Below are 11610 nucleotides of genomic sequence, written 5' to 3'. Positions count from 1 at the left end.
GCAAGTACTCAGACGAGGTCCATATGAGGCCAGAATCTAGGGGTTAGGGTTAGGGTTAGGTGTTGCTTTGGTACAGGTGTTCCGAAGCAACAAACGTAGGAAATGAAGCATCTCGAAAACCTTGTGTACCTTTCTGCTCACATACATCTGCTCGGAACACATCACGGTTCTTGTTATGTTTTTTGTGATGTCTCCAAATAAAAATGTTTGTGTCTCTTAGATGAGTAAGACGTTGTATAACCACAACCACGCCCTGATGAAAAACGCCAAGCTGGTGTGGAGGAAGCAGCCTGACGGTAAAATCTTCCATCCAGAAGACCAGATGGAGAGGGGAAATGCCTGAAGGGATCTCTCGCAGCCGTACATGAATTCATTTGACCTATTTATTGCATTTATTTGTTGTGCCTTTTAAATGAGTGACGTGCCATTTGGAAACCTCTGTGTGTGTGAAATTTGAATGACGCAAAATACCCTTTAAAGATTATTCAAGCTTATGAATGTTGTAAGAGTTGTATAATAAATGACCTTTTAGACATTTTAGAGAGGAGTGCTCAGTAATGATAGATTACAATAAGCAAACTTAATAAAACAATACATGTCTGCAATCAACCAATGATCATGACAAATGATTCCCCTAGACTTTGGCTCATAATCGCAAGATTCAGACATTTCAAAATCTGGAACTAGGACTGCAGACAGCATTTAAAGCCAGTGAATGAGATATTTATTGAGGGTTTATCTTGAGTAATGCGATTTTTAATCAGATTTGTTGGACTATGAATATGAATAAACCTCGACATGTGTTCTTACCTCACGATGCTGCACTGATGACTCTTTTCCATCGTTCTGGCCTTCCTTTACCAACTCCCAGTGCATTTTAGGATAGATTTTAAAATTTAAGTGTGTTCTCATGTTTACTACTGACCACTTGCTTCTGGTTGTCCCTAGAACTAGACAGAAGAACATGGGAGATCGTGGCTTTGCAGCTGTAGTGTCCAAATTCTGGAACAGTTTTTAGTTGTTTTTAAAATCCCAACCTGTGTGTTTATGTCTTTTCATATGCTCTTGCAGCTCTGTACATCACTTTGGTTGACTTTTCTTGTTTTTATGTGTGCTTTTTTAAATAAATTCGGTATTGACAAAACTCCACAGTGGTTAAGATTTTTAGAAAGCAGGAAATTGAGCAAATATTCGTGTCTGAGATGCTAGATTTGGCGTTTCTTTCTAGATGTTTGTTAAGGGCCCAACGGCAAATTCTTAAGCTTTCTACATTCATTCATTCATTCATCTTCTGTAACTGCTTATTCCTGCAAAGGGTTGCGGGGTCTGCTGGAGCCTATCCCAGCTGTCATCGGGCCAGAGGCGGGGTACACCCTGGACAGGTATCCAGTCTATCGCAGGGCTAACTCGAGAGACAGACAACCATTCACACTCACATTCACACCTGCAGCCAATTTAGAATCACCAGTTAACCTAATGAGCATGTCTTTGGATGGTGGGAGGAAGCCGGAGTACCCGGAGAGAACCCACGCAGACACAGGGAGAACATGCAAACTCCACACAGAAAGGTCCAGTCGGCCCATGGATTCGAACCCGGGACCTTCTTGCTGTACTATCCACCTCTCCACTTTGCCAAGCTTTGTACAATTTATCCATATTTGCAGTTGTGCATATGCAGTCAGTATGTATATCATTGCAAGGGCAGTATTTGTGTGGCTGTTGGCTGTTGAGCAACAGACATCACTGTTAACCCTGTACTGACAGAACTGGCCCTCTTAAAAGATTTTGTTACAATCACTGTAATTCATTTGGTATCATTTCTGATTCATAAATGATGAAATAAATGCAGAAGGTGCCATTGTGTGTTTTGCATCTAAGCAGGTGCACTCCAGAGATGGACATCAGCGACGGTTTCGGAATTGTAACTCACCTTCTGGAAAAAGGGGTGTCAGTTGGCATAGGTGTCGGTAATTCCTTGCCAACAGATCGCAAATGCACAGTGCACGTTAAAAATGAGTCTTCCAACTACACTCTATGTAACCCCAGGTAATTGACACATGATATATTGCATTTTCCTTTAAACGGTTAAGGGAGTACTCATGAATATGCATTTTCTTATCTGTAGCGTGCACACAGAGAGCGGACATTGCTTCATTCCTTTTCCACCGACCATTCCACTGTCCGCAGAAGGGGAGGCCTTGTTCGCCAAGGTTCCCGGCACGGCTCGAGGATCCGTCGGCATCGTCGCCTTCGATCTCCTCAACAATTCTACCCAGAAGTCCGCAGAGAAAATCGCCATAATGTACATAATGTCTCAAAATCAAACCAAAGGCACTCATGTGAACGCTCATCCAAAACAGAAAACAGATGGGAGTAGCACCGCTAAACCTAGTGTTTCTTGACAGAATTCTTCTGCAGTAATGTGAAATCAAAACAGAACTGCAATCTCGACACACAGCTGCCTCGAATGTCATTAAAACAATGGCTTTTTAACCTGATGGAGGCCGCCTTCGGATTGGTGGAATGGATGAGATGAAGGCAGATCGGTGGAGGAACCAGGAAGTCGAAGTCGGTGTCATTTTCCTGCAGCTCACGACAGATAGATGTGACTCACCATTTCTATTCAGTCTAAAAGATGCTCAACGGAAGTGACAAAGACAGGTACAGTCGGTGCTGCCAGATGAAGAAATGTTGTACTGTTGCTTTAAAATGATCGTATTTTGACCCAAACTATGGTATGTACTAAAACAACTTGGAAAAAAAAACACATGCTAGGACAGTGCATTTAAAATCAAAGCTATTCTATGTGCATGGAACTGCAACAACCTAAGGCAGGGGTGTCAAACTGATCCGTGAAAGGGCCACTGTGGCTGCAGGTTTTCATTCCAACCATGCAGCACCCATGCAGTGGGTGTGGCTGGCAAGTTTTTGTTCCAGTCAAGCAAGAGGACACCTGAAGTGACTGTGTGAAGGCAGTTCTGTTGATTGATTAAGCCAAGTCAGGTGTGCTGCTGCATGGTTAGAATGAAAACCTGCAGCCACAGTGGCCCTTTCACGGATCAGTTTGACACATGTGACCTAAGGAATAAACACGGAGGCTTGGCTATTTGAATGAAACAACTGCTTTATTCATTGTCAGCCCTTTTATATCGTATGGGCCCTGAAGCTATTGTATAAATATTATAATTACTGTATATCTGGCAACACTGGGCACAGGGCTAAAGAAATGAACGGATTATTTTTGCCACCATGAGTCTTTTATTGCATTCGTAGATATGGTATGAAATAGTCTCAAAAGGGCGAGGACATTTGAAGAGGACCTTGTTCCTTATCTACTTGAGATGCTACTGGGTCAGATTCTGAGAGGCCCGTTTGCGTTTGAGGCGGGTCTTCAAGGCTAGAAGGTCAATGTAGAGGATCTGATTGAGGACAGCCGAGGCACAGAGCAGTCCACCGTGCAGCGCACCAGCCATGCCATTGCAGAATACGTCCTGACCTGCACACACAAAACAGGAATGCTGAGGATTTTCACACAGAGCGTGTACACGCACTTCTGTAACCAAGTATCGGTTGGCTTATTCCAGCTGACTTGAGTAGATGAGAGAAACCTGATTTCAGGTACACGCTGATTTCCCTGCCATGCACATACTTTTCTATCCATTTTTTGCATATGCAAAGAGAAATTCCTAGATAACGTGAGCATGTGGAATCACAATACCAAGAAAATCACATGCTGTATTTTATGTTCTCGCTTCTCCCTGGAATCGGTTGGTTCGTGTTTTTTGTCTCTGTAGCAATTTCACCTGTCAAGTAGAGCCCCTTGATCGCCGTCTGCGGCCGTGTCTTAGCCACCGTTTCCGGGATGAAGCGTTCCAAGTTGTGTTCGGCACCGTACATCTCACCTCTTGAAGCACCCAAATAGTGGACGTTAGTTAGAGGGGTGGCGGCATCTACCATTACCACCTGAACACACACACAAACACAATATACAAATTACAACTGTATTTGTGGAAAACAAAGTAAATTCATCTCACATAAATGACAATGATAAATATCGGAGTGTACATTTTGTCCAGAAAGAAAAGCTCCAAATTAGGAAGACTTTTTTTTTTTCTTTGAAGATGTAGCTGCGTGTGGTATAGCAACCCCAATTTATAAGCTACCAGAGTTAGTAGAAACTAAAAAACAAACAAACAAAACACAACACTGACTATTCAGCCCATGAAGATGAATATTTGCTCTCCTTTTAGCTCTATTTAGGTCTCCACCAGCTTCGGAGGTAGACGCCTTGATCTCTGGCTGTTTGTTGCTAAATTTGTCAGCTGTTTGGTGCTGAGCAGATAGCATACAGTCTGATACTGTTTTTGTTTGTGTTGCCTCAAACAATTTACCACTGTAATATGAGAAACCACTGCGTAGTACCTTATTACTTCTTATCACTGACAATGCACCATATTGCTTGGTGTACTTAGTACAACAGTGAAACAAAGAGCACGTCCCTGTGCAAATATCGGCACATACCTTGTCTCGCACTTGAGGGAAGATGGTTAGCGCCCATTCCAGCAACTCTTGGGCCATGCTGTTTTTCAGATCCACGTAGTCCTGTCCCCTCTTGCCAAGCTTCGATCCCTCCCATTCCTCAAACCACTCGTAGCGAGCCATGGTTAACAACGTCATACAGGACTTACCTGTAACACAAATGTTTCGGACTTGTAGCAATGCACCAACCCATCCCAAATGGCCCAATACATTTTGCAGCCAGTTGACTCTGCACATCTACACTACTCAAATATTCTCATGTACGACATTTGTTTTATACACTGATTGGACAATATGTGTTGTTAGCCAAAAGTCATACCAGGCTTGAGGTGCATGATAGTGCTTGTTTGTGGAAGTTTACACTATGACAGTCGTAAAAGTAAAACTGAAGACTTGAAAATTTGTCAAACCGAGAAGGTGCTAGAAAGTAAAACCGAGAAGGAAATCACACTGGAGGAATGCCGCATGATGGATGAGGGTTGGCATTCACCCAGAAAGGAGTACTCGAGGAAAAAAAAGGCTTCAGGAAGCATCAAAGGTGGTAAAATCACACGGTGGAAGACACTATATTTGATGTTCAGCCAGCCAGTACATTAAGTACATCCTACGTTTGTGAACATGGGAGTGTGCTTTACCTGGGTGTCTGATGTTTGATGTTGGGTCTTTAGCGGATGGGAAGGTGATGAACATCATAGGAATGTTCCCTAACACTTGCTCTCTGCTCAGAGAACAGTATTTCTCAATACTTTACAGACAAACAAAGACACAAATATATAGAAAAAAAATATCAGTTAAATCCATATGATGCAAAATACATAATATAATAAAACATGGTTATGACGAATTTACTGAACTAAATTCTAAATACAAAAGAAAGACGGAATGAACCAGATGACATCAAGAGTGGAAAGAGGAAGAGGAATTCAAATAGACAAGCAAAGCAATAGATAAAAATGTAGACGAGTAGAACCTACAGTGAGTCCAAGTCATTGTCTTTATACATCCAGAAGTTGGTGGAAACGATGCCCAGTTCCTCTTTGGTTCCATCCAGACCAACAAACACCAAGAAGGACCCCATGCCAGGACGTACCATACCCAGCAGTGACCGGATCTCTAGACACACACAAAGACCACAGATGGCACCAATGCAATATGTTGTCTGACATGCAGTGCAGTTGAAGTCCACACACCTGGCTTGTCCTGGATATACCGAGGTAGAAACTTTTGGAAGGTGTTGAAGATTCCAGCGTTGGAAATTACAACAGGGGCATGGACCTCAATCTCTTCTTGTCCTTTAAGCACTGTTACACCTAACACACATATACACACACTGTTCAGTTAAAGGACTGTGCTTCAAAACCAGCCCTGTGATGTCAAAGGGTTTGTCCATCTTTATATACAGTTCAAAGACTTTGACAAGACATGAGACACAAGACTAAATATGCACTGTTTACTAGAGATCTAAAAAACGGAACAAGATGAGTACACTGTCTCGGTATTACTCACCATATGCCTCCCCCTTGTGGTTGAGGAGGATGTGTTGAACAGGAGCCCGGACCAGCACTGCTCCACCTGCCTGCTCAATGACCGGGATGATGTGAAAGGCAAACTCACTGGCACCTCCCCGAGGGTAGTACGCACCACGCTTATAGTGGTGAAGAAGGAGGGCATTGATGAGAAAGCTGGACTCTTTAGGAGGGACACCTGCAAGAACAGGATAACGGATTGTGAAGAGTGTGTACGGTGTGTGCATAATCTGTATGACAATGTGCATTTGTGTGTGTCCAGCACCATAGAACAGATAGGCGGACAGCGCCTGCAGGTCCTTATTCTGTGTGAGGCGGGACATCATTTCCGAGTGGTTGGTCGTGGCTAGGCGAAACACTGAAGACATGCGATACAATAGGCCCGTCCTGACCAAAAAGTTAACCAGCCAGTATGGTATAATCTTCAAGATGGCGATTAGCGGCGTCCTCTTTGAGGCTAGCTGCAAGCGGACACCGATTCACATATTGAATCAACAGAAATGCAGTGGTAGTATATTGAAGTAAAGATGCCTCTATACACTGAACAACTGCCAAAGCTACATCCAGTGTTTTCAGTGTGAGCAAAGCAGTAGCTCTGCTGCTGTTGTCTGAATGTTACACTTCTTCACCACCAGATACAAGACAGTTCAATGAGGAGAAGCAATATTGAAGCAACACCGGATTATAGACAAGTTTTACAGATGATATAGACCACATACAGTTATTGATTAGCTTGCTAAACTGATTATTGCTATTGTTAGATGCGTAACGGCAGTCTGTGGCACACAGGTTGGTAGAATGAGGAGCAGCCAAGCTCCGACCAGCTGCCACCAATTGAAAACAAACTACTGAAGAGATGTCTAAAAGCACAGGGAGGTATACAACTTCAAAATAATAATAATAAAGTGAAAAGTATTTATGGTGTGTAACCCTAACCCTAACCCTAACAGCAATATAGAATTGGGTGTCATCTGCATAGCAGCAAACACTGTTTTCTGCAAAAATAGACAGAAAACCTGTCAAATGTGACTCGTGTTTCACTCCACGTGTTCGTTATGTCATCCTTTTCAACATGACCATCTTAAAATTACTGTTACATACCACAATAAGGCCTGTAAACATTCGTCAATCACCTCATTGGCTTGATGGAATGTTCTTGTCGCCAAACATTCCATCAAGATTTTCATCTTCCCTCTTGCTTTACCTTCATCAGTCTCATGAATTCGTCAATGGCCTCTTCTTCTCCTGGGAACTGCTTCTTCAGGTTAGCTGCCATCTCAGTCTTCCCAGAATGTATATGATACTCCCTGTATATGACAAGATGCAACGACGTAAGATGCTAGATGCAATCAAATACCGCACTGACAAGTTTTGACTCGAGTAGGTAAAAAGAAAGAAAAATGCAATATGGCAAAAAGTAAAGAAAGAAACTCGACAATACTGTATAAAGTAAGAAAGCTGTCCCACCTGCGCTGCTCAGACTGACCCAGGATCAGCTTATCATAGAGCTGATCCAACTTTGTGAACTGCAACTGTCCCTCTGTGATCTGATCCAAGGCAACCTTCAGCATGCTGTTCTCATGAAGCTGGCCCAGGTAATGGATACCTGGTGGTGGTAGCAGTGTGTCACATCAGTTTAAGTTTAAATTAATTAATTCTTATAGCACCAAATTATAACAAACTGTATGTCAGCTTGAGGTACTTTGCTCAGTAAGGTCCAGATATTTCACAATATTACAGAGAGAGTAGGGACTTGGCAACAGACTAACCAGACTCTGAGTTCTGCCTCAAAAGGTCCTTGAAATGTAAAGGAAACAAGTCTCTCTTAAGACTTTCTGCATATTCATAAAGTTTGATTTAGTTGGACTTTGAGGTTCAGAAGATTGCAGCTGCAGGAAACAATGCTTTCTGCGTATTATGTTTTGCAACGTACCCACATCAAACTCAAATCCCTTATTCTGGAAAGTGTGCGTGCAGCCTCCAGCCTGATCATGTTGCTCCAGAACTAAAACCTTCTTCCCGGCTTTGGACAAAAGCGCCGCTGCTGTCAAACCTCCCACGCCACTGCCAATCACCACGGCATCCAGATCAGCGGGAACGCGATCCACGCGAAACCCTGCAGGGAAACACTTTTATGAGTCAGCCTGGTGGAAGGTTGTTTGAGTTTGATTTTATTGGTAACACGGCTCTCCTGTACAGGATCTACTATATAGCACAGTTAAAGTTTCTATATTTTTTAAAGGCCTGGATGCATTACATCCATAACAAATCATGTGTCATTTCCAAAAAGAGCCAAAGATGATGTTCGCCCAGTGTTGCTCAAATGAAAAAAATAGGTCTGGGTTATCAGAGTGATGACAATGAATCCTTAAAGAAATGGACCTGCTGATTTTACTAGAGGTGGTGTCAAACGATAACCAAGATAATCAGAATTTGTCCTCCGTGAATATTTGTAACACATTTCAAGTTGGTAAAACTGCCTTAAAAATGTTATAACTACTGATCATTTCTCGTTTAACTTGATACTGTGAGTTAAAACAACTTATTAGGTTACACGATGCATTGACGAAAACTCATTTTACCTTGTCAAATGATCTCACAATTCCTCACTGTTTCAACTAAACAACTATACTAGTGTACATTCATATCAAATGCCATTTTAAGTTGAGAGCAGTGACGTTTTTCAATAGTTTCTACTTATATTTCTCATCTTGAAGACTTATGGCACCATTTAAAGTTTACCTTTACTTCAGACATATTTGTTGTATTACATAGATATTGACAAGATATTTGGTACCGGCATTTGAAACAAGGCCCTCACTTAACGCCGTTTAGGCCGTTGAGAGAGGAGGACATTAAAATCTGACACACCAAAAAACAGCTACTTTGGAAGACATTCCTGGAACAGGCTCTAAAATCCACCCATCCATTACGCTCATGATGCCAATATTTGGTAGAGCTGGGTTTTTCAACTTAAAACGTAAGGACGTGAGTTAAAATGAACATCGACCAAACAGACAAAACTCACAAAACTTTAGCTTTTGAAAACTTACAAAATTGAGTTCAATATCAAAAACTTGCCATGACTGTTGGAGTTAAAGAGAAACAAAAATACTAAAAAACGTTCACATAACTTAACGGGCGCTGTAATTTTTTACAGTGTAGAATATTTTATAGCAATACATTCAATAGGTCCACATTGGCATGATATCTTCTGAGGACTAGGTCAGTTTGAAACAAAACAAAAACTGAATGCCATGCATCCAAGTCACGCTGCCATCCCAAGAGCCACTTATCTTCCCACTGCTCCATACTGGTCTGCAGACTTACTTGTAAGAACTAAAAATACGCAGGTGTCAAATTGAAAACTTTTTGTTTTTACCTTTTTTCAGCCTGGCATCCCTTTGCTTGCTGTCGGTGACCAGAGGTGCCGGCGGCCTCAGGCACTTCTCGCTGAACACCGTGTACCGTTGGCCGGTGATCAGTAAGAAGGCGACGACCGAGGCCAGCAGCACGCAGCTCAGTACTCCAAGCAGCCACCACCACATGGCAGGAGAGAACGTTGAATCTACTAAACAGCAATGATGACGGAGTGGAGATCAGACGGAGCAACGGCAAGTAGAAAAGAGAGAAGAAGAAAACACTGAGAAGCAGGAGTTAGGGACAAAGCTGGGTAGAAGAAAATGGAAAGCCATTCAACAAGGTTTCACCCTAAAAAGAACATTAAACCGGAGCGTAGGAGAAGGTTGAAATGATGGGTGGAGTTAATAAGCAACCATGGGAGTGATGGGTGTTAAGGTTAAAAAGAGATATATAGGGATATACAACATGTGACATTTTGGAAAGTCTTTCTCTAGAATTGAAAGAGCAGATAACAAATTCTCCATGCCGAGGACATGAGACAAGCGGAGAAGAGAGAGCTGGTTGTTCTCTCGACCAGAGTCCTTCACGGTGGTGTAGGCTTCCAAAAAAGCTGCGTTGTTGCTCATTACTGCACTGCTGTAGGCAGGATGTGTTTTTACAAAAAAATCACACTGTGCAGTTGAAACCCATCATAGTTCCACTTCATGACTGCTAATAAAGATGCCCTCAGAGGTAAAATGCTGTGTTAAACCTTAAGGTCATACATAGCGTTGCTGCAACTTGACTAGAGTACTCCGCCAACCAGTCATTTTGCTGTCTGTCCAGACTCATACAATAAATGTAGTAAAATCTTTGCAGAAACTTGAACACAGTGAATTTGATCTTTGAGTTTTAGGATATAAAATGTTAAGTTTTCCATTGTAGTTTTTCATTTTATCAGGGTAACGTTTGCCAATCTGCAGCAACTATGCAGAGCACGGAGCTCACTGAAATACAGCACACGAAATGAAGCAGTGGGCAAATTCTTACATGATTGTTCATCTGCTCGAGAGCAAACAAGGCCGAACTAAGCTGAATAGCGTTCCACTTTCTTTTTTAATAGTTGTTGAGATAATTCACTCAAAGCCAAACACGCGGGCTTATGGTGACTCCAAAGAGAAAATGTTGGTGGATAGTCAAAGTCATTAAAATTCTTCCTTTGGGGACCTTTGACTGCGTAAAGTGTCAATGTTTTCCATGATTTACACACACTTTCGAGATGGTCCCTAATTTTAGTTTTTCGCTTTTGTCGACTGTCCACAAAATGTTAAGCTTCAATAGCACTAAGTAACAGCAGGCATAACATTACGACCACCTTCCTAATACTGTGTAGGCCCGCCTCATTGCCTCTAAAACAACTGTGATTCCTCAGAGAATGGACATGGGCCTTCTGAGGGTGTCCTGTGGTGTCTGGCAACAGAATGTTGTTAGTGGGGGCCTTTGGGTCCTATGAGTTGTTCCTAAAGGGTTTTTGAGTGTGTGTCTGTGTCATTGCTATGGGGTAGGGGTGCCTGGTCTGGTCTAGGTGGGTGCTACATGTCTAAGTAACATCCACACCAATGAATGCCAGGTACAAAAGCTTCCCAGCAAAACACTGTGTTGCCACAAGTTTGTCAATGTTGTTTACTTTTCTTGTCCATCCCTACATTTGACCTCTTGCATCCTTTCACAGTGAACATCCCTTGGATCCTGTCAACTGATTAACTCCAGTGCATCAGTTAAACCACGTGCAGGAAAAGAAACCCCAGAAAACCACAAACAGACTTCATTCAAATCAATAGTTTATTCCGTATGGACAGAAGCATCATTACATGGCAAGCCGACAACAAAACGACATGGCTCAAGCTCGATTCATTGTCCAGTTTTACAGGCATGCGGCAGAGATTCTGTCCTTTTGCTATGAGGAAAGGCGGCGGAAACAGTGTGTAGTGCGCATCTTTCTATCTGCTTTGTAGTAATTGGCCCCGATTGACTTTAATACAAAAATTGCATATCTGAAACTAATGTTCTTTATTCCCTCACTCTCTGTGTATAACCTTGGTGTCGTTGTAGTGAAGTCATTCTGCTTGTCAAGTAACATCATGGAATGTTTCAGTAGTAGCTACATATTTAGCACATTCATGTTAAGGTAAAAAGGGTTTAC

General features: G+C 42.3%; 1 protein-coding gene across 4 annotated transcripts; it reads right to left on the bottom strand.

The window, feature by feature from the left end:
* Positions 1-2101: 2101 nt before the first annotated feature.
* LOC311506102 (all-trans-retinol 13,14-reductase-like) lies at positions 2102-10212 on the bottom strand. 4 transcript variants are annotated; one of them, XM_084569986.1, is made up of 12 exons: positions 9448-10212; positions 7999-8181; positions 7533-7671; positions 7270-7372; positions 6331-6526; positions 6046-6243; positions 5730-5849; positions 5514-5652; positions 5175-5284; positions 4522-4688; positions 3804-3963; positions 2102-3496 (listed from the first exon to the last, which is right to left on the bottom strand). In XM_084569986.1, the coding sequence occupies exons 1-12, from the start codon at positions 9611-9613 to the stop codon at positions 3345-3347; spliced, it is 1833 nt and encodes a 610-aa protein (XP_084426112.1). In that variant the 5' UTR covers positions 9614-10212; the 3' UTR covers positions 2102-3344. The 4 variants fall into 4 exon arrangements, with proteins under 4 accessions (XP_084426112.1, XP_084426110.1, XP_084426111.1 ...); XM_084569984.1 differs by having other exon boundaries at positions 6046-6526; XM_084569985.1 differs by lacking the exon at positions 2102-3496 and having other exon boundaries at positions 3957-4688.
* Between the last annotated feature and the right edge of the window lie 1398 nt (positions 10213-11610).

The sequence above is a fragment of the Chelon labrosus genome (genome assembly GCF_963514085.1).
Source record: "Chelon labrosus genome assembly, chromosome: 21".
Taxonomy (NCBI): domain Eukaryota; kingdom Metazoa; phylum Chordata; class Actinopteri; order Mugiliformes; family Mugilidae; genus Chelon; species Chelon labrosus.
Note: the sequence above shows the minus strand (reverse complement) of the source record. Positions and strands in the feature narration are given on the sequence as shown.

Bases quoted from the DNA above. Each gene is read 5' to 3' on its own strand.
- LOC311506102 (XM_084569983.1), bottom strand. From the start codon at position 9,613: ATGTGGTGGTGGCTGCTTGGAGTACTGAGCTGCGTGCTGCTGGCCTCG. The intron at 6,527-7,269 runs GTAAAGCAAGAG...GTCCGCTTGCAG, and splicing joins AATTCATGAGACTGATGAAG to CTAGCCTCAAAGAGGACGCC. The intron at 5,850-6,045 runs GTGAGTAATACC...TATGTGTGTTAG, and splicing joins CCACAAGGGGGAGGCATATG to GTGTAACAGTGCTTAAAGGA.